The 26,737-nt window shown below is 49.7% G+C and overlaps 1 protein-coding gene across 5 annotated transcripts in view; it reads left to right on the top strand.

Annotated features, from left to right (window-relative positions):
* The first annotated feature begins 1,352 nt into the window (after positions 1 to 1,352).
* The window catches only part of tmem39b (transmembrane protein 39B), a 111,362-nt gene continuing 85,977 nt past the window's right edge, over positions 1,353 to 26,737 (top strand). For 4 of the 5 annotated variants that reach the window (XR_009646276.1, XR_009646275.1, XM_060847255.1 and 1 more), the window contains exons 1-3: positions 1,353 to 1,529; positions 18,749 to 18,968; positions 24,650 to 24,733. Coding sequence is in view for 2 of the 5 variants with exons in the window: in XM_060847255.1 (XP_060703238.1) it covers positions 1,402 to 1,529; positions 18,749 to 18,968; positions 24,650 to 24,733 (432 nt within the window). In the remaining 3 variants the exon portion in view is untranslated. The remainder of the gene's footprint in view (positions 1,530 to 18,748; positions 18,969 to 24,649; positions 24,734 to 26,737) is intronic. The other variant, XR_009646277.1, reaches the window with a different exon arrangement.

The following is a 26,737-nucleotide window of genomic DNA, read 5'->3' as shown; positions in this document are numbered from 1 at the left end:
CCCCACCCTAATCCACCCCCCCGTTCCCCATCCGTAACCCACTCCCCACCCACCCGCTAATCCAACCCCCCCATCTCCCTCCCTAATCCACACCCCGTTCCACCCCCCGTCCCCACCTCCCCCGTCCTCCTCCCTCATCCACCCCTCCTCCCCCTCCCTCCTCCACGCCCGTCCCCTCCCTCCTCCACGCCCGTCCCCTCCCTAATCCACCCCGTCTCATCCCTAATCCACCCCATCCCCCTCCCCCTCCCTGATCCACCCCCCCGTTCCCCTCCCTGAGCCACCCCCCCGTTCCCCTCCCTGAGCCACCCCCCGTTCCCCTCCCTGATCCCCCCCCTGTTCCCCTCCCTGATCCACAGCCCCGTTTCCCCCTCCCTAATCCACCCCGATCCCCCTCCCTCATCCACCCTCCCGTTCCCCCTCGCTAATCCACAGCCCTGTTCCCCCTCCCTAATCCACAGCCCCGTTCCCTCCCTAATCCACCCCCGCCGTTCCCCTCCCTAATCCACCCCCATCCCCCTCCCCCTCCCTGATCCACACCCCCGTTCCCCCTCCCTAACCACCCCCCCGTTCCCCCTCCCTAACCACCCCCCCGTTCCCCCTCCCTAATCCACAGCCCCATTCCCCCTCCCTAATCCACAGCCCCGTTACCCCTCCCTAATCCGCAGCCCCGTTCCCATCCCTAATCCACCCCTCCGTTCCCCTCCCTAATCCACCCCATCCCCCTCCCCCTTCCTAATCCACCCCCCGTTCCCCCTTCCTAATCCACCCCCCATCCCCCTCCCTAACCCACTCCCCACCCCCTCGCTAATCCAACCCCCACAATTCCCTCCCTAATCCACCCCCATCTCCCTCCCTAATCCACACCCCGTTCCACCCCCCGTCCCCACCTCCCCCGTCCTCCTCCCTAATCCACCCCTCCCGTCCCCCTCCCTCCTCCACGCCCGTCCCCTCCCTCATCCACCCCGTCCCCCTTCCTAATCCACCCTCCCCTCATCCACACCCCCTTCCCCCTCCCTCATCCACCCCTCCCAATCCACTGCCATATTCCCCTCCCTAATCCACCCCCTCCCTAATCTACCCCCTCCCTAATCTACTGCCATATTCCCCTCACCTATCCATCCCCACATCGCCCTTCCCAATCCACCTGGACATCCCCTCCCCAATCCACCACCTCATCTCTTTCTTCTCCTCACTCTCCCCTTTTTGTAAAGTCTTCGCCCTGTAGATCTACTTTGCTATGGAAATGTAGCATTTAAAACAATTAGAATAGTTTTCTATGTAACAGTGGGTTTTATATCCTTTTACAAATGGTGACAATATACTCATTTATTTTATTCAATTGCAGCACGTCCCACACCAAAGGTAAGCTCCACGCTGAAAAAAGTGCCATTCTTTGGCATGGCAGGGGGTAGAAGAGGGCCAAGTAGAGCATCCTACAGCAGAACACCACTCAATGAATCTGGAACATTAGGGGGCTCTAGCTATTCCTCCAGCTCGCCCATTACTGGAGTACGATCAAGAACCAGGTAAAGAGTTCTTGTCTAACCTGTAGAATGTTTGCTGACTCTGGGTGTCCAATTGAAGTAGCTTGATTCACTAACAAGGACAGTAGGATCCTAGATGAGAACTAAAATATAACTTAACCAAAGCATTTTCCTTATAATGGTTTTTTTAATACAATGATCATTTGTGCCCCTCCTCAAATGGGTTTCTGGACAGATGAGAATATTTGTGGAAGTATATTTACATTACGTTTAAAAGAAACATTTTTTTCAGCTTGCTCAATTCAAGAGCTTTACCGAGAACATAAATTCAAGGGGAAACCAACAATTGAATGTGTGGGAATTGGATTCTTATTGGTGGAGATGTTGCCATGGAGAGACAGCTAATACCCAGACAACATTCTGAAGAATGGCCTCTGGACCTCCAGCATTAACTCCACAGCTACTGCCAGAGCTGCTGAGCTTTTCCAGCAGTTATTGTTTGATTCCAACATCTGCAGTTCTGTTTTCATGGGGGATGGGGTTTGTTCAGATAAAAGCCAGGCATTATTCAAACTTTAAAATAGGCAGGTTGGCTGCAATTGATCATGGCTTTGCCCTGAGAAATGAACCAGCAAATAAATGGCTGACATTTTTGTTTAGTTGGAATGGGTGCAGTGCCCATACACATTCCTTTTGTCTGCACAGCCCAGGACCCAGTGTAGTAATGTATACGACATAATTTGTGATTATAGCTAAATGATTTAGAGGAAAACGTAGGTTGCCTCATTAGCAAGTTTGCAGATGACAAAAGATTGGTGGAGTAGCAGATAGTGAAGAGTTCTGTCAGAGAATACAGCAGAATATAAATAGATTGGAGAGTTGGACAGAGAAATGTCAGATGGAGTTCAATCCAGACAGTGCGAAGTGATGCATTTTGGAAAATGCAATTCCAGAGCGAACCATACAGTAAGTGGAAAAGTCCTGGGGAAAATTGAGGTACAGAGAGATCTGGGTGTTCAGGTCCATTGTTCCCTGAAGGCAGCAACATAGGTCAGTAGAGTGGTCAAGAAGGCACAGGGCATGCTTTCCTTCATTGGACAGGGTGTTGAATACAAGAGTTGGCAGGTCATGTTACTGTTGTATAAGACTTTTGTTTCGTCACATTTGGAATACTGTGTACAGTTCTGGTCGCCACATTACCAAAAGGATGTGAAACCAAAAGAGAGAATGCTGGAAAATCTCAGCAGGTCTGGTAGCATCTGTAAGGAGAGAAAAGAGCTGATGTTTCGAGTCTAACTGACCCTTTGACAAAGGTGAGTTAGACTCGAAACGTCAGCACTTTTCTCCTTAAAGATGCTGCCAGAGTTGCTGAGATTTTCCAGCATTTTCTCTTTTGGTTTCAGATTCCAGCATCCGCAGTAATTTGCTTTTACCAAAAGGATGTGGATGTTTTGGAGAGAGTGTAGAGGTGGTTCACCAGGATGTTGCCTGGTATGGAGGATGCTAGCTATGAAAAGAGGTGGAGTAGATTAGGATTATTTTCATTGGAAAGGTGGAGGTTGAGGGGGGGGACCTGATTGAGGCCTACAAAATCATGAGAGGTTAGATAGGATGGATAGCAAGAAACCTTTTCCCAGAGTGGAGGACTCAATTACGTGGGGTCACAAGTTCACAGTGAGAGGAGAAAGGTTTAGGGGCAATATATGTGAAATGTTCTTCAGAGTGGTGGGTGCCTGGAATGCACTGCCAGCGGAGGTGGTAGGGGCGGGAATGACAGTGTCATTTAAGATGTATCTTGACAGATACATGAAGCAGGGAGCAAAGGGATACAGATCCTTAGAAAATAGGCGGCAGATTTAGATAGAGGATCTGGATTGGTGGGGGCTTGGAGGGCTGAAGGACTGGTTCCTGTACTGTAATGTTCTTTGTATGTTGTTTCCATTACATGCTAGTGCACCACACTGTGGGCCTGACTAACCTAAACTAATTGTCAGTGTAATTCCTCACATTCATAGAACATTATGGAGTTCAATGTAGGTAAGTGTGAAGTGATTCACTTTGGTAAGAGTAACAAGAAGATGGAGTACTGGGCTAATGGTCGGATACTTGGTAGTGTGGATGAGCAGAGGGATCTTGGTGTCCATGTACACAGATCTCTGAAAGTTGCCACCCAGGTAAATAGTGCTGTGGAGAAGGCATATGGTGTACTGGCTTTTATTGGTAGAGGAATTGAGTTCCGGAGTCCTGAGGTCATGTTGCAGTTGTATAAGACTCTGGTGCGGCCGCATCTGGAGTATTGTGTGCAGTTTTGGTCGCCATACTATCGGAAGGATGTGAAGGCACTGGAACGGGTGCAGAGGAGGTTTACCAGGATGTTGCTTGGTATGGTAGGAAGATCGTATGAGGAAAGGCTTAGGTACTTGGGGCTGTTTCATTGGAGAAAAGAAGGTTTAGGGGTGAATTGATAGAGGTGTACAAGATGATTAGGGGTTTAGATAGGGTTGACCATGAGAACCTTCTCCCACGTATGCAGTCAGATATTACGAGGGGGCATAGCTTTAAATTTAGGAGTGATAAGTATAGGACAGATGTTAGGGGTAGATTCTTTACTCAGCGAGTCGTGAGTTCATGGAATGCCCTGCCAGGAACAGTGGTGGACTCTCCCTCTTTATGGGCATTTAAACGGGCAATGGATAGGCATATGGAGGAAAGTGTAGGTTAGGTGGGCTTGGATCGGCGCAACATCGAGGGCCGAAGGGCCTGTACTGCGCTGTATTGTTCTTTGTTCTATGTTCTATTACAGTGTAGTACAGGCCCTTCGGCTGTTGATGTTGCACTGACCTGTGAAACCAATCTGAAGCTCGTCAAATCTAGGCTATTTCATTATCATCCATATGTTTATCCAATGACCATTTAAATGCCCTTAAACTTGGCATTCCATGCCCTTACTACTCTCTGAGTAAAGAATCTACCTCTGACATCTGCCCTATATCTATTACCCCTCAATTTAAACCTGTGTCCCCTCATGCTAGCCATTACCATTCAAGGAAAAAGGCCCTCACTATCCACCCTATGTAATCCTCTGATCGTCTTGTATGTCTCTATTAAGTCACATTCAGGAGGTGTTTTGTGAATGTCTCACTGTTCATCAGCACTGATGAGTGAACTCTTCGTGGCAATGTCTTTGCCAATCTGAGTACATATTCTGGGCAATCAACACTCACATTTCATGCAGTATAAATGTTGGTTTTCCTCTTGAATTTTTATTTTTGTGAAATGTTTTAATGAGTGCAGGATGACAGTTTTCATCAAAGTTTGTCTTTGCTTTAAAATATTCAAATTCTGTACTGCTAAATTACTAAATGTTTTAATAGCTGACCACAGGCAATGCGCCAGGTGACTGGAGGATAGCTGATGTAGCTCCTTTGTTCAATAAGGGCAGCAGGGACAGGCTAGGTAATTACAGACCAATTAGTCTGACATCAGTGGTAGGGAAATTATTGGAAAAATTCTGAATAACTGGATTAATCAATTCTGGGAGAAGCAGGGATTGATCAAGGATGGTTGGCATGGGTTTATTAGAGGGAGATTGTGTCTGATTTATTTGACCTTTTTTGAAAAGGTGACTAAATATATTGATAGTGCAGTTGATTGGTTTAAATAGACTTCCAGTAAGGATTTGATAAGGTCCCATATGGAAGACTGGTCCAAAAGGTGGATCCAAGGCAAGTTGACAAATAGGATTCAGAATTCGCTTACAAAAAGGAGGCAAAGAATGATGGTGCAGGCTTTTATAATTGGAAGCCTGTGACCAGTGGTGTACTAGGACCCTTACTGTTTGTTATGTACATTAATGACTTAGATGTGAACATAGAAGGTATAATTAGTAAGTTTGCAGAAGACACAAAAATTGTGGTGTTTGTTCGCAGGTAAAGGGACGGCTGGAAAATGTGAAGCCTTCAGAAATGAGATAACAAGAATCCAGAGAAAGTGTATTCCTGTCAGGGTAAAAGGGAATGCTGGTAGGTATAGGGAATGCTGGATGACTAACAAAATTGAGGGTTTGGTTAAGAAAAAGAAGGAAGTATATGTCAGGTATAGACAGGATAGATCGGGTGAATCCTTAGAGTATAAAGGAAGTAGGAGTATACTTAAGAGGACATGAGATAACTTTGGAAAATACAATTAAGGAGAATCCAAAGGTTTCTTACAAATATATTAAGGACAAGAGGGTAACTAGGGAGAGAAGAGGGCCCCTCAAAGATCAGCAAGGCGGCCTTTGTGTGGAGCCACAGAAAATGGCGGAGATACTAAATGAATATTGTGCATCAGTATTTACTGTGGAAAAAGATATGGAAGATAAAGACTGTAGGGAAATAGATGGTGACATATTGCAAAATGTCCAGATTACAGAGGAGGAAGTGCTGGATGTCTTGAAACTGTTAAATGTGGATAAATCCCCGGGACCTGATCAGGTGTACCCGAGAACTCTGTAGGAAGCTAGAGAAGTGATTGCTGGGCCTCTTGCTGAGATATTTGTATCATTGATAGTCACAAGTGAGGTGCCGGAAGACTGGAGGTTGGCAAATGTGGTGCCACTGTTTAAGAAGGGCGGTAAAGACAAGCCAGGGAACTATAGACCAGTGAGCTTGACCTCGGTGGTGGGCAAGTTGTTGGAGGGAATCCTGAGGGACAGGATGTACATGTATTTGGAAAGGCAAGGACTGATTAGGGATAGTCAACATGGCTTTGTGCATGGGAAATCATGTCTCACAAACTTGACTGAGTTTTTTGAAGAAGTAACAAAGAAGATTGATGAGGGCAAAATGGTAGATGTGATCTATATGGACTTCAGTAAGGCTTTTGACAAGGTTCCCCATGGAAGACTGATTAGCAAGGTTAGATCTCATGGAATAAAGGGAGAACTAGCCATTTGGATACAGAACTGGCTCAAAGGTAGAAGATAGAGGGTGGTGGTGGAAGGTTGTTTTTCAATCAGGCGGCCTGTGACCAATGGACTGCCACAAGGATCGGTGCTGGGTCCTCTACGTTTTGTCATTTACATAAATTATTTGGATGCAAGCATAAGAGGTACAGGACACCAAAATTGGAGGTGTAGTGGACAGCGAAGAGGGTTTCCTCAAATTGCAACAGGATCTGGACCAGATGGGCCAATGGGCTGAGAAGTGGTAGATGGAGTTTAATTCAGATAAATGCGAGGTGCTGCATTTTGGGAAAGCAAATCTTAGCAGGACTTATACACTTAATGGTAAGGTCCGAGGGAGTGTTGCTGAACAAAGAGACCTTGGAGTGCAGGTTCATAGCTCCTTGAAAGTGGAGTCACAAGTAGATAGGATAGTGAAGAAGGCATTTGGTATCTTTCCTTTATTGGTCAGAGTATTGAGTACAGGAGTTGGGAGGTCATGTTGCAGCTGTACAGGACATTGGTTAGGCCATTGTTGGAATATTGCATGTAATTTTGGTCTCCTTCCTATCAGAATGATGTTGTGAAACTTGAAAGGGTTCTGAAAAGATTTGCAAGAATGTTGCCAGGGTTGGAGGATTTGAACTATAGGGAGAGGTTGAACAGGCTGGGGCTGTTTTCCCTGGAGCGTTGGAGGCTGAGGGTGTGACCTTCTAGAGGTTTACAAAATTATGAGGGGCATGGATAGGATAAATAGACAAAGTCTTTTCCCTGGGGTCGGGAAGTCCAGAACTAGAGGGCATAGGTTTAGGGTGAGAGGGGAAAGATATAAAAGTGACCTAAAGGGCAATCTTTTCACGCAGAGGATGGTACGTGTACTCAATGAGCTGCCAGAGGAAGTGGTGGAGGCTGGTACAATTGCAACATTTAAGAGGCATTTGGATGGGTATATGAATAGGAAGGGTTTGGAGGGATATGGGCTGGATACTGTTAGGTGGGACTAGATTGGGTTGGGATATCTGGTCGGCGTGGACAGGTTGGACCGAAGGGTCTGTTTGCATGCTGTACATCTGTGACTCTAGTGGAGAGGATGATCTCAGGCTAGTCTATTGATTCGGTAAATTGGGCAGAGCTATGGCAGATGGAATTTATTCCCCATAAATACGAGGTAATGCATTTTGGGAGGGTTAATAGGAAAGGACATGCACAATGTATACATGCATATGTAAGGTCCAGACGACTGAAGATAGACGAAATTTTGCAAGAATATTGGGAATGTAGGACCAATCTGAAACGAGGAACGAAGAGGGCTAAAAGGGGTCATGAGATATCCTTGGCAAGCAGGGTTAAGGAAAACCCCAAAGCCTTTTATTCATATGTAAGGAGCAGGAGGGTAAATAGGGAAAGGTTTGGTCTACTCAAGGACAAAAGAGGAAAGATATGTGTGGATTCAGAGAAAATGGGTGAGATTCTTAATGAGTACTTTGCATTGGTAATCACCGAAAAGCGTGACATGGTGGATGCTGAGGTTAGGGATAGATTTTTGATTACTGTAGGTCAAGTTGGCATAAGGAAGGAAGAAGTGTGTATTCTAAAAGACATTAAGATGGACAAGTCCCTAGGTCTGGATGGGATCTATCCCAGGTTATGGAGGGAAGCAAGAGAGGAAATAGCTGGGGCTTTAACAGATATCTTTGCAGCATCCTTGAAAACGGGGGAGGTCCCAGAGGACTGGTGAATTGCTAATAAAACATAGAACATAGAAAAATACAGCGCAGTACAGGCCCTTCGGCCCTCGATGTTGCGCCGATCCAAGCCCACCTAACCTACACTAGCCCTCTTTCCTCCATATGCCTATCCAATGCCTGTTTAAATGCCCATAAAGAGGGAGAGTCCACCACTGTTACTGGCACGGCATTCCATGAACTCACGACTCGCTGAGTAAAGAATCTACCCCTAACACCTGTCCTATATCTACCACCCCTTAATTTAAAGCTATGTTGTCCCCTTGTTTAAGAAGGGTAGCAGGGGTAATCTACTGGAGAAGATACAAAGGGATAGGGTATATACTCATTTGGAAGAAAATGGGCTTATCAAAGATAGGCGGCATGATTTTGTGCCGAGAAGGTCATGCCTTACAAAGCTAATAGAATTCTTTGAGGAGGTGACAAAGTTGATTGATGAGGGAAGGGATTTAGATATCATATACATGGACTTTAGTTAGAAGTTTGATAAGGTTCCCCATGGTAGGCTGATGAAGAAGGTGAAGTCGCATGGGGTCCAGGGTGTTTTAGCTAAATAGATGGAGAACTGTTTGGGCAACAGGAAACAGGGAATATAAGTGGAATGGAGCTTCTCAAAATGGAGACCTGTGACCAGTGGTGTCCCACAGGGATCCGTGCTGGGTCCATTGTTTGTGATATACAGTGGAACCTCGATTATCCAAATACTGATAATCTGAAAATCAGATTATGTGAAGAAGATCTCAGGGTCCCAACAGAAACATTACATCAAACACGTGTCCAACACTGATTGCGTCTTTTGTTTACAATGATTAAAAGTGCTGCTGAGAACAGTCCTGAACTGATGGGAGTGCAGACACCGTCTCTGAATGACTGCCCTCCCGCGCTCTCACTCTACTCCCACACTTTCCCTGGAATTCTACACAGGCGTGTATCCTTAAACCCCCCTTCCCCAGAAAATTTCTCCAACATTATTCTGTACAGAGCTGAGGTGGAACCTGTCAAAACATTGCAGTGAAAAGATGTGTGTGTGCATGCGTGCTATTTGGAGACTTGCTCCCCAAAATGCTGTAGTAGCAGCAGCAGTAGCCTTGTTGGTGTCCAGTCTGGCTGCCCCAGAGAGGGGGAAGGGCAGAAAGGGGTAGGGTTGGATGCGGGGGCAGACAGGGCTTGCGCGGAGGATGAAGGTGGTCGGGGGCCAGGCGGGTGTTGGTGTTGGGCGGGATCGGGGGGGGCGGTGTTGGGTGGGCGGGATCGGGGGGGGCGGTGTTGGGCGGGCGGGATCGGGGGGGCGGGCGGGATCGGGGGGGGCGGTGTTGGGCGGGCGGGATCGGGGGAGGCGGTGTTGGGCGGGCGGGATCGGGGGAGGCGGTGTTGGGCGGGCGGGATCGGGGGGGCGGTGTTGGGCGGGCGGGATCGGGGGGGCGGTGTTGGGTGGGATCAGGGGGGCGGTGTTGGGGGTGCGGGATCGGGGGGGCGGTGTTGGGCGGGCGGGATCGGGGGAGGCGGTGTTGGGCGGGCGGGATCGGGGGGGCGGTGTTGGGCGGGCGGGATCGGGGGGGCGGTGTTGGGTGGGATCAGGGGGGCGGTGTTGGGGGTGCGGGATCGGGGGGGCGGTGTTGGGCGGGCGGGATCGGGGGGGCGGTGTTGGGTGGGATCAGGGGGGCGGTGTTGGGCGGGCGGGATCGGGGGGGCGGTGTTGGGCGGGCGGGATCGGGGGGGCGGTGTTGGGCGGGATCGGGGGGGGCGGTGTTGGGCGGGCGGGATCGGGGGGGCGGTGTTGGGCGGGATCGGGGGGGGCGGTGTTGGGGGGGGCGTTGTGGGGGTGTGGTTTTGGGTGGAATCGGGGGTGCGGGATTGGGGGGGGCGGTGTTGGGCGGGATCGGGGGGGCGTTGTTGGCCGGGATTGGAAGGGGTGGGTTGGGGGGGGCAGTGTTGGGTGGGATGGGGGGGGCGGTGTTGGGTGGGTTTGGGGTGTGGGATTGGGGATTGGTTGGGCGGGATCAGGGGGGTGGTTTTGGGTGGAATCGGGGGTGTGGGATCGGGGGGGCAGTGTTGGGCGGGATCGGGGAGGGGCGTTGTTGGCCGGGATTGGGGGGGGGCGGGTTTGGGGGGGGCGGTGTGGGGGGGGCAGTGTTGGGTGGGATTGGGGGGGCCGGTGTTGGGTGGGTTTGGGGTGTGGGATTGGGGATCGGTTGGGCGGGATTGGGGGGTCGGTGTTGGGCGGGATCGGGGGGGCGGGATCGGGGGGGTGGTTTTGGGTGGAATCGGGGGTGTGGGATCGGGGGGGCAGTGTTGGGCGGGATCGGGGGGGGGCGTTGTTGGCCGGGATTGGGGGGGCGGTGTGGGGGGGGGGCAGTGTTGGGTGGGATTGGGGGGGCCGGTGTTGGGTGGGTTTGGGGTGTGTGATTGGGGGGCGGTGTTGGGGCAGTGCTGGGTGGGATCGGGGGGGCGGTGTTGGGTGGGATCGGGGGGGCGGTGTTGGGTGGGATCGGGGGGGCGGTGTTGGGCGGGATCGGGGGGGCGGTGTTGCGTGTCGGGATCGGGGGGCAGTGCTGGGTGGGATTGGTGGGGTGGTGTTGGGCGGGATCGGGGGGTGGTGTTGGGTGGGATCGGGGGGGGCGGTGTTGGGCGGGATCGGGGGGGCGGCGTTGGGGGGCGTGATCGGGGAGCTGTGTTAGGGGGTGCGGGATCGGGGGGGGCGGGATCGGGGGGGTGGTTTTGGGTGGAATCAGGGGGCGGTGTTGGGCGGGATCGGGGGGGGCCTTGTTGGCCGGGATTGGGGGGTGGCGGTGTGGGGTGGGCAGTGTTGGGTGGAATTGGGGGGGCGGTGTTGGGTGGGTTTGGGGGGGGTGGGATCCGTGGGGCGGTGTTGGTATGGATTGGGGTGTGGGATCGGAGTGGCGGTGTTGCGTGTCGGGATCGGGGTGCGGTGTTGGGTGTGATCGGGGTGGCGGTGTTGGGCGGGCGGGATCGGGGGGCAGTGTTGGGCGGGATCGGGTGGGGGCGGGGTTGGGCGGGCGGGATCTTGGTGGGCGGTGTTGGGCGGGAGGGATCGGGGGCGGTGTTGGGGGGCGGGATCGGGGAGCTGTGTTAGGGGGGCGGGATCGGGGGGGCGGGATCGGGGTGGAATCGGGGGTGCGGGATCGGGGGCGGTGTTGGGTGGGATCGGGGGGGGGCGTTGTTGGACGGGATTGGGGGGTGGCGGGTTTGGGGGGGCGGTGTGGGGGGGGCAGTGTTGGGTGGGATTGGGGGGGCGGTGTTGGGTGGGTTTGGGTGGGGTGGGATCCGGGGGGCGGTGTTGGGTTGGATTGGGGTGTGGGATCGGAGTGGCGGTGTTGGGGCGGTGTTGGGTGGGATCGGTGGGGCGGTGTTGGGTGGGATCGGTGGGGCGGTGTTGGGCGGGATCGGGGGGGCGGTGTTGGGCGGGATCGGGGTGGGCGGTGTTGCGTGTCGGGAACGGGGGGCGGTGTTGGGTGGGATCGGGGGGGCGGTGTTGGGGGTGCGGGATCGGGGGAGCGGTGTTGGGTGGGATCAGGGGGGCGGTGTTGGGGGTGCGGGATCGGGGGGGCGGTGTTGGGGGTGCGGGATCGGGGGGGGCGGTGTTGGGCGGGGTCGGGGGGCGGTGTTGGGCGGGCGGGATCAGGGGGGCGGTGTTGCGTGTCGGGATCGGGGTGCGGTGTTGGGTGTGATCGGGGGGCAGTGTTGGGCGGGATCGGGTGGGTGCGGTGTTGGGGGGCGGGGTTGGGCAGGCGGGATCTTGGGGGGCGGTGTTGGGCGGGAGGGATCGGGGGCGGTGTTGGGGGGCGGGATCGGGGAGCTGTGTTAGGGGGGCGGGATCGGGGTGGAATCGGGGGTGCGGGATCGGGGGCGGTGTTGGGCGGGATCGGGGGGGGCGTTGTTGGACGGGATTGGGGGGTGGCGGGTTTGGGGGGGCGGTGTGGGGGGGGCAGTGTTGGGTGGGATTGGGGGGGCGGTGTTGGGTGGGTTTGGGTGGGGTGGGATCGGGGGGGCGGTGTTGGATTGGATTGGGGTGTGGGATTGGGGGCCGGTGTTGGGTGGGTTTGGGGGGTGTGGGATCGGGGGGGGCGGTGTTGGGTTGGATTGGTGGGGACGGTTTTGGGCGGGATTGGCAGGGCGGTTTTGGGTGGGATGGGGGGGCGGTGTTGCGTGTCGGGAACGTGGGGCGGTGTTGGGTGGGATCGGGGGGGCGGTGTTGGGGGTGCGGGATCGGGGGGGCGGTGTTGGGGGTGCGGGATCGGGGGGGCGGTGTTGGGTGGGATCGGGGGTCGGTGTCGGGGGTGCGGTGTTGGGTGGGATCGGGGGGGCGGTGTTGGAGGTGCGGGATCGGGGGGGCGGTGTTGGGTGGGATCGGGGGGGCGGTGTCGGGGGTGCGGTGTTGGGGGTGCGGGATCGGGGGGGCGGTGTTGGGTGGGATTGGGTGGGCGGTGTTGGGGGTACGGGATCGGGGCGGCGATGTTGGGCGGGATCGGGGGGGTGGTGTTGCGTGTCGGGAACGGGGGGCGGTGGTGGGTGGGATCGGGGGTGCGGTGTTGGGGGTGCGGGATCGGGGGGGCGGTGTCGGGGGTGCGGTGTTGGGTGGGATCGGGTGGGCAGTGTTGGGGGTACGGGATCGGGGGGGGCGGTGTTGGGCGGGATGGGGGGGTGTCGGGGGTGCGGGATCAGGGGGGCGGTGTCGGGGGTGCGGTGTTGGGGGTGCGGGATCGGGGGGGCGGTGTTGGGTGGGATCGGGTGGGCGGTGTTGGGGGTACGGGATCGGGGGGGGCGGTGTTGGGTGGGATCGGGGGGGCGGTGTCGGGGGTGCGGGATCGGGGGGGCGGTGTTGTGGGTGCGGGATCGGGGGGGGCGTTGTTGGGGGTGCGGGATCGGGGGCGGTTTTGGGTGGAATCGGGGGATGGGATCGGGGGGCGGTGTTGGGGCGGGATCAGGGCGGACAGTGTTGGGCAGGATCAGGGGGCGGGGTCGGGGGGGCGGTGTTGGGCAGGGTCGGGGGGCGGTTTTGGGCGGGCGGTGTTGGGGACGGGATCGGGGGGGGCGGTTTTGGGTGGAATTGAGGGGGCGGTGTCGGGGGGCAGTGTTGGGTGGGATTGGGGGTGTGGGATCGGGGGGGCGGTGTTGGGGCAGTGCTGGGCGGGATCGGTGGGGCGGTGTTGGGGACGGGATCGGGGGGCGGTTTTGGGTGGAATTGAGGGGCGGTGTGGGGCGAGATCGGGGGGGGCGGTGTTGGGGGGGCGTGATCGGAGGCGCGGTGTTGGGCGGGATCGAGGGGCAGAGTTGGTCGGGATCGGGGAGGGTGGTGTTGGGCGGGATCGGGGGCGGTGTTGGGCGGGATCGGCGAGGTGCGGTGTTAGGTGGGGTAGGATCGGGGACGGTGTTGGGCGAGATTGGGGGGCGGTGTTGGGCGGGATCGGGGGGGCGGTGTTGGGCGTGATCGGGGGGGCGTGATCGGGGGCGCGGTGTTGGGGGGGCGGGATCGGGGGGCAGTGTTGGGGGTGCGGGATCGGGGGGGCGGTGTTGGGTGGAATCGGGGGTGCGGAATCGGGTGCGGTGTTGGGGCGGGATCAGGGCGGACGGTGTTGGGCGGGATCGGGGGGGCGCTGTTGGGCGGGATCGGGGGCGCGGTGTTGGGGGGGGCGTGATCGGGGGCGCGGTGTTGGGGGTGCGGGATCGGGGGCGGTGTTGGGGGTGCGGGATCGGGGGCGGTGTTGGGGGTGCGGGATCGGGGGGGCGGTGTTGGGTGGAATCGGGGGTGCGGTGTTGGGGCGGGATCAGGGCGGACGCTGTTGGGCGGGATCGGGGGGGGCGCTGTTGGGCGGGATCGGGGGGGGCGCTGTTGGGCGGGATCCGGGGAGCGGTGTTGGGCGGGATTGGGGGGGGCGGTGTCGGGCGGGATCGGGTGGGATCGGTTGTGGTGTTGGGCGGGGCGGGATTGGGGGGGCGGTGTTGGGGGGGCCGGGATTGGGGGGCGGTGTGGGGTGGGGTGGTGTTGGGCGGGATTGGGGGGGCAGTGTTGGGTGGGATTGGGGGCTCGGGATTGGGGGGCCGGTGTTGGGCGGGATCGGGGGCGGCGGTGTTGGGCGGGTGGGATCGGGGGGTGGTGTGTGGGCAGGATCGAGGGCGGTGTTGGGCAAGATCGGTGGGGCGGTGTTGGGTGGAATCGGGGGTGCGGGATCGGGGCGGTGTTGGGTGGAATCGGGGGTGCGGGATCGAGGGCGGTGTTGGGCTGGATTGGGGGGGGCGGTGTTGGGTGGAATCGGGGGTGCGGGATCGGGGCGGTGTTGGGCTGGATTGGGGGGGGCGGTGTTGGGTGGAATCGGGGGTGCAGGATCGGGGAGCGGTGTTGGGCGGGGTTGGGGGGTGGAATCGGGTGTGCGGGATTGGGGCGGTGATGGGCGGGATCAGGGCGGCGGTGTTGGTTGGGATCAGGGGCGCAGTGTTGGGTGGGGCGGGATCGGGGGAGCGGTGTTGGGCGGGATCGGGGGACGGTGTTGGGGGGACGGGATCAGGGGGGCGGTGTTGGGTGGAATCGGGGGTGCGGGATCGGGGAGCGGTGTTGGGCGGGATTGGAGGGGCGGGATCGGGGGGCGGTGTTGGGTGGAATCGGGGCAGCGGTGTTGGTTGGGATCCGGGGGGCGGTGTTGGGCGGGATTGGGGGGGCGGGATCGGGGGGCGGTGTTGGGTGGAATCGGGGGTGCGGGATCGGGGCGGTGATGGGCGGGATCGGGGCAGCGGTGTTGGTTGGGATCCGGGGGGCGGTGTTGGTCAGGGTTTGGGGGGCGGTGTCGGGCAGAATTTGGGGGGAACGTGGTGTCGGACGGAATTTTGGGGGAACGCCCTGTCGGACGGCGGTTCGGGGGGAGCACCGTGTCGGACGGTGGTTCAGGGGAGTGGTTCGGTCAGAGAATACAGCAGAATATAGATGGATTGGAGAGTTGGACAGAGAAATGGCAGATGCAGTTCAATTTGGACAAATGGCAGGTGATGTATTTTGGAATGCAATTCCAGAGCGAACTATACAGTAAATGGAAAAGTGGGGGAAATTGATGTACAGAAACATCTGGGTGTTCAGGTCCATTGTTCCCTGAAGTTGGCAACATAGATCAGTAGAGTGGTCATAGAGTTATAGAGATGGACAGCATGGAAACAGACCCTTCGGTCCAACCTTTCCATGCCGACCAGATATCCCAACCCAATCTAGTCCCTCTGCCAGCACCCGGCCCACATCCCTCCAAACCCTTCCTATTCATATATCCATCCAATTGCCTCTTAAATGTTGCAATTGTACCAGCCTCCACCACTTCCTCTGGCAGCTCATTCCATACACGTACCACCCTCTCTGTGAAAATGTTGCCCCTTAGCTCTCTCTTATATCTTTCCCCTCTCAACCTAAACGTATGCCCTCTAGTTCTGGACTCCTCGACCCCAGGGAAAAGACTTTGTTTATTTACCCTATCCATGCCCCTCATATTTTGTAAACCTCTATAAGGTCACCCCTCAGCTTCCAACGCTCCAGGGAAAACAACTCCAGCCTGTTCGGCCTCTCCCTATAGCTCAAATAAGTGTATAAGTCCTGCTAAGATTTGCTTTCCCAAAATGCAGCAATTTCCATTTATCTGAATTAAACTCCATCTGCCACTTCTCAGCCCATTGACCCATCTGGTCAAGATCCTATTGTAATCTGAGGTATCCCTCTTTGCTGTCCACTCCCACCTCCAATTTTGGTGTCATCTGCAAACTTACTAACTGTACTTCTTATGCTTGCTTCCAAATCATTTATGTAAATGGCAAAAAGTAGAGGACCCAGCACCGATCCTTGTGGCACTCCACTGGTTACAGGCCTCCAGTCTGAAAAACAACCCTCCACCACCACCATCTGTCTTCTACCTTGGAGCCAGTTCTGTATTCGGTGAGATCTAACCTTGCTAGTTAGTCTCCCATGGGGAACCTTGTGGAACGCCTGACTGAAGTCCATATAGATCACATCTACTGCTCTGCCCTCGTGGTCAAAAAAGCATACGGCATGCTTTCCTTCGTCGGATGGTGTACTGAGTACAAGAGTTGGCAGGTTGTGTTACTGTTGTATAAGACTTTGGTTTGGCTACATTTGGAATACTGTGTACTGTTCTGATCGCCACTTTACAAAAAGGATGTGGAAGCTTTGGAGAGGTTGCAGAGGATGTTCACCAGGATGTTGCCTGATATGGAGGGTTCTAACTGTGAGGAGAGGTTGAGTAGATTAGGATTATTTTCATTGGCAAGTAGGAAGTTGGGGGGTGGGGGGGGGAAACCTGATTGAAGCCTACAAAATCCTGAGAGGTGTAGACAGGATGGATAGCAAGAAACTTTTTCCCAGAGCAAAGGACTCGATTACTAGGGGTCACAAGTTCAAAGTGAGAGGGGAAAAGTTTAGGGGAGACATATGTAGATAGTTCTTCACACAGAGGGTGATGGGTGCCTGGAATGCATTGCCAGCGGAGGTGGTAGGGGTGGGAACAATAGCATCATTTAAGATATAGCTAGACAGATACATGTATGGACAGGGAGCAGGGAGATACAGATCCTTAGAAAATAGGCAGCAGATTTAGGTAGAGCATATGGATCAGTGCAGGCTTGGAGGGCCGAAGGGCATGTTCCTGTGCTGTAATGTTCTTTGGTATGGAGCGTTGGTTGGGCCACAGATGGAATACTGTGTGCAGTTCTGCTTGTCAGACTATCAGAAGGATGTGATTGCATTGGAAATGGTGAGGAGGAGATTCACCAGGATGTTGTGTGGGATGAAAAGCCTTGGTTATGAGAGATTGGATAGGCTGGGTTTTATTTCCTTGGAATGGAGGAGGCTGAGGGGGGAATTTGATTGAGGTATATAAAATTATGAGAGGCATAGAGTACATAGTGAAAATCTCTTCCCCATAAGACCATAAGACATAGGAGTGGAAGTAAGGCCATTTGGCCCATCGAGTCCACTCCGCCATTCAATCATGGCTGATGGGCATTTCAACTCCACTTACCTGCATTCTCCCCATAGCCCTTAATTCCTCGTGACATCAAGAATCCATCAATCTCTGCCTTGAAGACATTTAGCGTCCCGGCCTCCAATGCACTCTGCGGCAATGAATTCCACAGGCCCACCACTCGCTGGCTGAAGAAACGTCTCCGCGTTTCTGTCCTGAATCGACCCCCTCTAATTTTAAGGCTGTGTCCACGGGTCCTAGTCTCCTCACCTAATGGAACAAATTTCCTAGCGTCCATCCTTTTCAAGCCATGTATTATCTTGTAAGTTTCTATTAAGTCTCCCCTCAATCTTCTAAACTCCAATGAATACAATCCCAGGATCCTCAGCTGTTCCTCGTATGATAGATGAATCATTCCATGGATCATCCGTGTGAATCTCCGCTGGACACGTTCCAGTGCCAGTATGTCCTTCCTGAGATGTGGGGACCAAAACTGGACACTGTACTCCAATTGAGGCCTAACCAGAGCTTTATAAAGTCTCAGTAGCACAACGGTGCTTTTATATTCCAACCCTCTTGAGATAAGTGACAGCATTGCATTCGCTTTCTTAATCACGGACTCAACCTGCATGTTTACCTTTGGAGAATCCTCGACTAGCATTCCCAGATCCCTTTGTACTTTGGCTTTACGAATTTTCTCACTGTTTAGAAAGTAGTCTATGCTTTTATTCTTTTTTCCAAAGTGCAAGACCTTGCATTTGCTCACGTTGAATTCCATCAGCCATTTGTTGGACCACTCTCCCAAACTGTCTAGATCCTTCTGTAGCCTCTCCACTTCCTCAGTACTACCTGCCTGTCCACCTAACTTCGTATCATCGGCAAACTTCGCTAGAATGCCCCCAGTCCCTTCATCCAGATCATTAATATATAATGCGAACAGCTGTGGCCCCAACACTGAACCCTGCGAGACACCGCTTGTCACCGGCTGCCATTCCGAAAAAGAACCTTTTATCCCAACTCTCTGCCTTCTGTCAGACAGCCAATCCTCAATCCATCCCAGTAGCTCACCTTGAACACCATGGGCCCTCACCTTGCTCAGCAGCCTCCCATGTGGCACCTTATCAAAGGCCTTTTGGAAGTCTAGATAGACCAAATCCACAGGGTTTTCCTGGTCTAACCTACGTGTCACCTCTTAAGACCCATGGCACATGTATCTTAAGATCAGAGGGCATAAGTTTAAGGTGAGGATCAAGTGACTTAGAGGAGATCCAAGGACAGGCTTTTTATCTAGAGGGTGGCAAATATAAGGAACATGCTGGCTTAGATGGTGGTGGAGGCAAGTACTCTTGCAACGTTCAAGAAGCATCTGGATTAATACTTAAAATGCCTGAGCATTGTAGGCTGTGGATCAAGTTCACGTAAATGGGATTGGTGTGATTTGGTGCTTACTGGTTGGCATAGACATGACAGACCAAAAGTCCTGTTTCAATGCTGTATGACTCAGTTAATTTACTTTTACTTTAAGGAGTGAAGAAACACCATGCTTTGTCCAATGAATGTTTAAATAATCTTAATGCTATCACAAGATTGTCAACTGCAATTCTTTTTACCTTTTATCATTAGGAGTGGCTCAGGAACTGGCTTGACAAGCCCTCCCCTTGCAACCCAGACCGTGATCCCTCTGAAACACTGTAAGATTCCTGAACTACCTCTTGAGAAAGGCATTCTGTTTGAGCTCCACCTTCTCTTCTGCCACCTTGTAGCTTTGTTTGTTCATTACATCAACATCTATAAAACAGTGTGGTGGTATCCTCCAACTCATCCACCTTCATTTACATCACTGGTGAGTATCAATGTGTTGTTCCTTGCGATCTGACAAATTAGAGTTTTCTTCTGGCCAAATAGTTCATGGAACCAACTTTCTCTTGGACTGTCTAAAATGCTAATCAAACTTCATGTTCACAACAGAAAATACATGCACATTTATGTTTCCTGTGCTTTAAATTTATAACATTTTAATGGGCATTTGGATTCTGGGTAATCCAAGATGGAGGACGGGAAAAATTTCTGGCTGTAAGAACTGCTCTTTTTTTTGAGGTATTTTAGGTGTTGGTGATTTCCTCGAATAGCAGGAGCAGCAATTCCTGTTTTATATGCTGTTGCATTGTTTTGGAACTTTGGAAAAAGAAACTCAAAACAACAGCAGTTTAAAAGGGAGAAGAGCAGACAAAGGAAGCACATGGTGAGGACAGTGCAGGAGAGCAAGAGAGAAAAAGAGAAAACCTGCACAGTTACCACCTTTGCTGTTTGAATTCATGCCAGAGGATGTGGTGGAGGCTGATATAATTGCAACATTTAAGAGGCATTTGGATGGGTATATGAATAGGAAGGGTTTGGAGGGATATGGGCTGGACGGTGGCAGGTGGGACTAGGTTGGGTTGGGATATCTGGTCGTCATGGACGGGTTGGACTGAAGGGTCTGTTTCCATGCTGTACATCTCTATGACTCTATGGTAAAATGTTAATTTTAGCCATGCTGTCTCATTGCATCCTGAGCATTAAATATGGTGTTTCCAGTATCTAGAAAGTTCCTGTTGTGCCTTGATAGTGAAAATTATAGATCGAACAAAATAACAAATTTAAACCAAGAAGAAAGGTATTTTACTCTCTAATCTACATCAGTGCAAAATTTATAGGATCATAAGCTCTCCTTGACTGCGTTGAAAGTTTACTGTGCAATTTCAGAACTTTCATGTGAATCAAAAGTCCTTCCATATTTGTCAATTTTGAAAAAAATAGATGTTTATCCGGGATTATTCTTTATTTTGCTGTGCATATCACTCATTTACCAAAGAAAATAAAATGTCTGGTGGTTAAATTGTAAATGTTTTCTTTTCCAGCTCTGACTGTTTTGATAGAGTTTACTGCTACCAGTACAAATGCTGTTTAGGAACCTACGATAGTAATTTTAAAGATTTAATTGCTCCTTCTAGCTCCCCAAGTCCCATCCTTTGTCCTCAAACTCTTCATGCCAATTTACTCAGTACCTAGTATTAGCAAATCTCGGAAACCATCCAGAAATGAAATAAAATAAAGTACTACGTATCTATTGACAGACTTCACCATATAGCAAACGTTCCATTCTTGAAAACTCATTCAACATATTTAAACTCCCAGCCCCCCCCCCCCCCCCCCCCCCCCCGCCACCCCCAAAGTATTTGAGCCCTTAGGAAAACAAGCATTTGTATTTGTAATCCCACATCAAAGGTTAAGATTTTAATTACCTCTTGGAACCATAAATAAAACTAAACTCAGACACCTCCACTGTGATAGTGATAGGTCATGGAAACAGTAATAACGTTATGATACCATTTAAAGCTATGTCACTAAACATCCATTGAAAATGCTAGAACAGATTTTACTCTCCCAGTTACAGGCAGGCAAGGTTATTTTCAGTACTTAAGTAACTTGACAGCTTTACATGTTTTACTTGTCCTTCATAAAGGATTACATCTCCACCATAAACTCATGAAGAATGCACCACAGTTAGAGACCTTCCCTGGGCCAAACATTATTTCAGCTTGTCCTGTGCACTGAGATTAAAAAGCCCACCTGAATTGTAATTTGCTCTTGTGTGCCTCACATCCCTTTTTATGACTGACAGAAGTGGAATCTATTGGAAATAGAGGCTGGATTTGTGGATCTGGATCCCACCTGCTGTTTTTAAAGATCCAGAGTGTGTGATTGGCTATTGAATGACCTAATGAAGCATCTATATATGGTTCATTTTATGAGCTAAATTAAAATGAGAGGAATCTGGAAAGGAGGTAGATAGAAAACAGGAAACATTAGGCCAGTCAATTAAGACATCAGATCAAGAAAATGCTGTGACCAATGATTAAGTTTCATTATTGCACTTAGAAAAGCATAGTATGAGCAGGAAAAGCCATCTTGGGAAAAGAAAGTCATTTTTAACAAATTTATCGAGTTTAAGTAAACCCTGAAGTTAGTTTGTCAAGGATTTGACAACATACCATGTGAAAGGTCAATGTGCAATATACAAACTTATGTTGCACGTACCATGTTGAGTTAATAACATTAACAATTGGTTAATGGACTGGCTGTAAAGAGTAGGGATAAACTAGACATTTCAAGTTGTCAGGCTGGAACTAGTGAAGTGCCAAAAGACTCGATTTTGGGGACCTGACTGTTTACTAACTGGCTCCACTGTTGTTTATCATTTATGTAAATGATTTGGATGCGCATATAGGAAAAATGGTTAGTAAGTTTGCAGATGACACCAAATTTGGTAGTGTAGTGGGCATGGAATTAGGTAATCTAAGAGTACAGTGGGATCTTGATCAGCAGGGCCAGTGGGCTACGGAATGGCAGATGGAGTTTAATTTAGATAAATGTGAAGTGTTGTATTTTGGTAAGACAAACCAGGGTGGTGCTTACACAGTTAATGATGGGGCATTGGGGAGTGTTATCGAACAGAGAGCCATAGGGGATCAGATACATAATTCCTTGAATGTGGTTTCACAGGCAGACAGGGTGGTGAAGCAGGCATTTGGCTTGCTTGCTTTTATTGATCGGAGCATTGAGTACAGGAGTCAGGGTGTCAGGTTGCAATTGTACAGATCATTGGCAAGGCCACATTTGGAGCACTGCATACAGTTCTGGATACATTGCTATAGGAAGGATATTATTAAATTGGAAAGAGTACAGAAAAGATTTACAAGGATGTTACTGTGATTGGAGGGTTTGAGTTATAAGGAGAGGCTGGATAGGCCAGGTAATTTTTCCTTGGAGAATAGGAGATTGAAGGTGTCATCCCATTTTCTTCCTTTCAGTCAAAGCAAAATGCTCAAAGACATCTCCTCATCTATATTTCAGGCCCTGGAGGGAGAGACCATGAGTGCTCGTGTGCACAGAGACATGATTACATGGTCTTCTCTGGAACAGCAGTTTCTCATTGAACTATATAGTTATTTTACAGGGAGGAACATCCAGATAAGGTGACATACATATTAATTGGGTGACCATTACAATCATAGAGTGTCAATAGTAAAGATTAAGCCATCTGCTGTTACATAATGAATAACTGGCTTCACATAATAAATACTTGTCACCTTGTTAAACTGACATCACATACTAAATTCTTGCAAAATTGTTAAATGGCTTGACATAATGAATGCTTTTCCATCTTGTTAACCCATTATCCTTGTCTCCAGCACTCCGTTGTTAACTAAGTTCTTATCTGATCTGAGTCATGCTCAGCTGAACCTCTTGTTTCACAAAACTCAGAACTTAACTCTTTTCCTACCTGCTTAAACCCTATACACATTCTCAAGGGGTGACGTTATAGAAGTTTATAAAATCATGAGTGACCTAGATAAGTTGAATAGCAGAGGTCTTTTCCCGAGGATAGGGTAGTTCAAAACTGTAAGATGAAAGTTTAAGGTAAAGGGAAAGATTTAAAAGGGATCTGAGCGGCAACTTTTTCAGAGGTGGTGCATGTATAGAATGAACTACCAGAGGAAGTGATGGACGCAGATACGATTAAAACATTTAAAAGACATTGACAGATGCATGAATAGGAATCAGTTAGAGAGATATGGGCCAAACACAGGCAAAGGGGCTATTTGGTTTGGGATACTTGGTCGGTATGGATGAATTGGACCGAAGGGTCTGTTTCCGTGCTGTGAGACTCTATGATTTAGACAGAGATTGAGGATAATATATTTAATTTTGCTGTCAGTACAAAGCTGAGAAGGAAAATAGGATGTGAGAAGGGCACAATGAGGTGTGTTAGGTTTCATTGGTAGAGGGATTGAATTCCGGAACTGCAATATCATGCTGCAACTATACAAAATGCTGGTGCGGCCACACTTGGAATATTGTGCACAGTTCTGGTCCCCATATTTCGGGAAGGATGTGGAGAAGGTGCAGAGGAAATTTACCAGGATGTTGCCTGGTCTGGAGGGAAGGTCTTATGAGGAAAGGCCGAGAGACTTGAACCTGTTCTCATTGGAGAGAAGAAGGCTAAGAGGGGATTTGATAGAGACATATTAGATGATCAGAGGATTAGAAAGGGTAGACAGTGAAAGTCTTTTTCCTAGGATGATGATGTCAACTTGTACGAGGGGGCATAACTACAAATTGAGGGGTGATAGATTTAAGACAGATGTCAGAGGCAGATTCTTTACGCAGAGAATGGTAAGGGCGTGGAATGCCCTACCAGCTAATGTAGTCAACTCAGCCACATTAAGGAGATTTAAACAATCCTTAGATAAGCACGTGGATGATTTTGGGATAGCGTAGGGGACAAGCTGAGAATAGTTCACAGTCGGTACAACATTGAGGGCTGATAGCATATAGAACGTTATGTGGGAAACTGGCTGACAAATGTCATATAATGTGGGCAGATGTAATGTTATTCATTTTGGTAGTAAGAATAGGAAAACAAAGTTTTTTGTTTATAAAGCATGAAACTTTGAAAGGTTGATATTCAGAGAAACTCACTCATACAAGGATGTGAAATCAGCATGCAAGCAGTTACAAAAGATCATGAGTTGGGAGTCTTATTACTATTGCACAGAGTTTTAGTGAGATCATTCTTGGAGTATGTGCGTGGCTTTAGTCTCCATTTCTAGGGAAAAATATACTACTGTTGGATGGGAGGCAATTGCCTAATGGTGTTTGTGCTAGACTGTTACAAGTAATGAGACCCAGCTAATGTTCTGGGGATCCGGGTTTGAATCACGCCATGGCAGATGGTGGAATTTGAATTCCATAATAATCTGAAATAAGAATCTAATGATGACCATCAAACGTTTATCAATTTCCAGGAAAAGCGTACCCGGTTCACTAACATCTTTTAGGGAAGGGAACTGCCATCCTTACCTGGTCTGACCTTTCTATGACTCCAGACCCACAGTAGTGTGGTCGACTTTTAACTGCCTTCTGGGCAATTAGGGATGGGCAATAAATCCTGATTCAGTCAGTGATGCCCACATCTGTGGATGAATAAAAAAAATGTTCAGTGGATTGGTTCTTGGGATGAGAGGCTGAGTAAATTGGATCTATGTTCTCTGGAATTTAGAAGAATGAAAGGTGATCTCATTGCAACATACAAGATTCTGAAGGGCTTATTAGGGTGGGCAGGGAGTTATTTTCCTTAGCTAAGGAAATCTAGAACCTCGGACAAAATTTCAGAATAAGGCATCAATCTAAGGAGATGTGTGTTCATTGCAGAGTTATGGATATTTGAAATTGTGCTCCCCAGAATTTTGAGGGTACTCCATTCTTCAGTATTTTTAAGCCTGAAATCGACAGATGATTGGTCTGTCTGGGCATCAAGGGACATAAGAACTGGGCAAGAACATAGAGTTGAAAGAGAAAATTAGTGACAATCGTATTGAGTGATGAAGCAGGCAAAGACTGTTGTTGTGTTCTTATATTCTGTGACACTACAGCAAAATGATGAATCTTGTTGAAGTATGGTTTTCTCTCCATTTGTAGAATTTCCATCTGATTGACTACAATTTATTAGTCCTCGCTATTATTGTGTTGGCACGTCGTCTTATAATTGCAGTTGTAAAAGAGGTAAGCTCCATATAACTTCTGCTTTTAAGTAATGTTCACTTTTCCAGATGGGTACATATTAGCGGAGAAGCCTTTTTGTTTTGTTCTGCTGAATTCTTTGAAAACAATTTAGTAAAAACTGCTACAGTTTGCAGCATAAACAGTACATTTGACTTTTTCCATCACTATGTTAGAGTGGATGAAAACAATTTCCATCAAAATCCCAATTACCCCAAACTAATAAAATGAGATTGATCAGTCTCCACAGTCCAAGTGGGCAATTGTTATGATCCCAGCTGATGATAATACGGGACAAGCCACAAAGTGAAACCTTGTTTAATAACCCATAAGTTCTATTTTTCCAATTTTTTTTTATCATGGTCAGTCATCAAACATATTCATAGGACTCTGCCAATGTAATTTCAACAAATGAATGTCATTGTTTATAAAATGTGAAAGTTAGAAAAAGTAAACTACTTTATACAATGTAAGAACTATTTAAAGTGGTCTTATTGCAAATATCTGAAAGAAAGTTTTAATCCTTCTGCCCCGCCCACAGCAACCTTACAGATACTCAAACCTCAGTGAAGAGCTACTGTTTCAATTTTAATGTTCCTTGTTCAGTTGGCACAGCTTTTAATTTCTTTCTGGCAAGAGTCTGCATTCACTCAGTATTAACTTCTTTAGTTCATGTCTCTTCTTGAAACCCTTAAACAAACTGCTCACGCAACTAACTTATTCCTTAAACATATGCTCCTTAATTTCATGCACTCAAAAGTCTTGTAGCATGTAAAGTCTTCTGTTCCTGGAGCTTTTCTCTTTGAAAACTTAAAGCCACTCAGAACAACTACTTCAATATATCTCAATCCTCTCAATATATAAATACAAATCAAGCATAAGGCGAGTCATTATTCTGTTCACAGTAGACCTCTGTTTCTAAATAATAACAATATTTGATTTGCACTTGCATTATAGCTCCCTGCAAAAAAAAACTGAAAAGGTAGCTTTTAGATTTCCTATTTCAATTTCCTGATCACGACACCTATTCTACTTATATAGCTTTCACTTTGATAATATGGCATTCAAATACATAACACCTTTCCACTATCATCTATACAAGTTCATTTTGATCACATTTCTTTTCTTTCGTCATTGCTCTTGATAAACCATCTGCTATAGTATTTAAATTGTATAGTTGTAGCATTAGACTTCTTATGCAAATTTCATTTTTTTATGAAATGGCAGAGTGTTTTAAACACTGCATCTTTATTTTTAATTGTGGGCCAAAATCTGAAAGGATTGTTTTAAAATGAAAGACTGTAGAAGAAGTTGGTGTATTTTTAAACACAAGGTACTGGAAATCATTGAGAGTTCTATTTGCAAGCAGTGGGGGAAGGAATGATAAGGAACCACATCATCTGGGTGTGTGCGCAGAGTAAGATTTGATCAGAAAATTGATTGCTGATTGGTATGGACAGTCTTCTCCTATTGTGGATATGAAAGATGACAAGGTCTAGGAACTGAATCGGGCCATTCAACCAATCAATGTGCACTGCTTTTAATCATTGATTACATGTTACTCATCTGCATTCTCCTGCCTTCTCGCTATAACTTGTTGATCCCCTTACTAATCAAGAGCCTATCCATCTCCGTTTTAAATACACACATTGAAATGATCTCTATGGCCCTCTGCAGCAATGCATTCCACAGATTCTCTGACTGAAGAAATTCCTCCTTGTCTCAGTCCTAAAGGCTTGTCTCTTCATTTGGGTCTGTGGTTCTAGTTTCAGGTCCTAGTCATAGAGTTATATGGCATGAAAGCAGACCCTTCAGACCAACTTACGCATGTCAACCAATTATCCTGAACTGCTGTAGCCTCATTTGCCAGCATTTGGCCCTTTTCATTCGAAACCCTTCTTGTTCATGTACCCGTCCAGATGTCTTTTAAATTTTGTGCCTCCAGCACTTCCTCTGGCAGCTCTTCTGTACACACCACCCTTTGCATGAAAAAGTTGCCCCTCAGGT

This window comes from Hemiscyllium ocellatum, chromosome 30 (assembly GCF_020745735.1).
Source record: "Hemiscyllium ocellatum isolate sHemOce1 chromosome 30, sHemOce1.pat.X.cur, whole genome shotgun sequence".
In the NCBI taxonomy this organism is placed as follows: Eukaryota; Metazoa; Chordata; class Chondrichthyes; order Orectolobiformes; family Hemiscylliidae; genus Hemiscyllium; species Hemiscyllium ocellatum.
The sequence above is the reverse complement of the archived record's forward strand: the minus strand, read 5'-3'. Positions and strand labels throughout refer to the sequence as shown.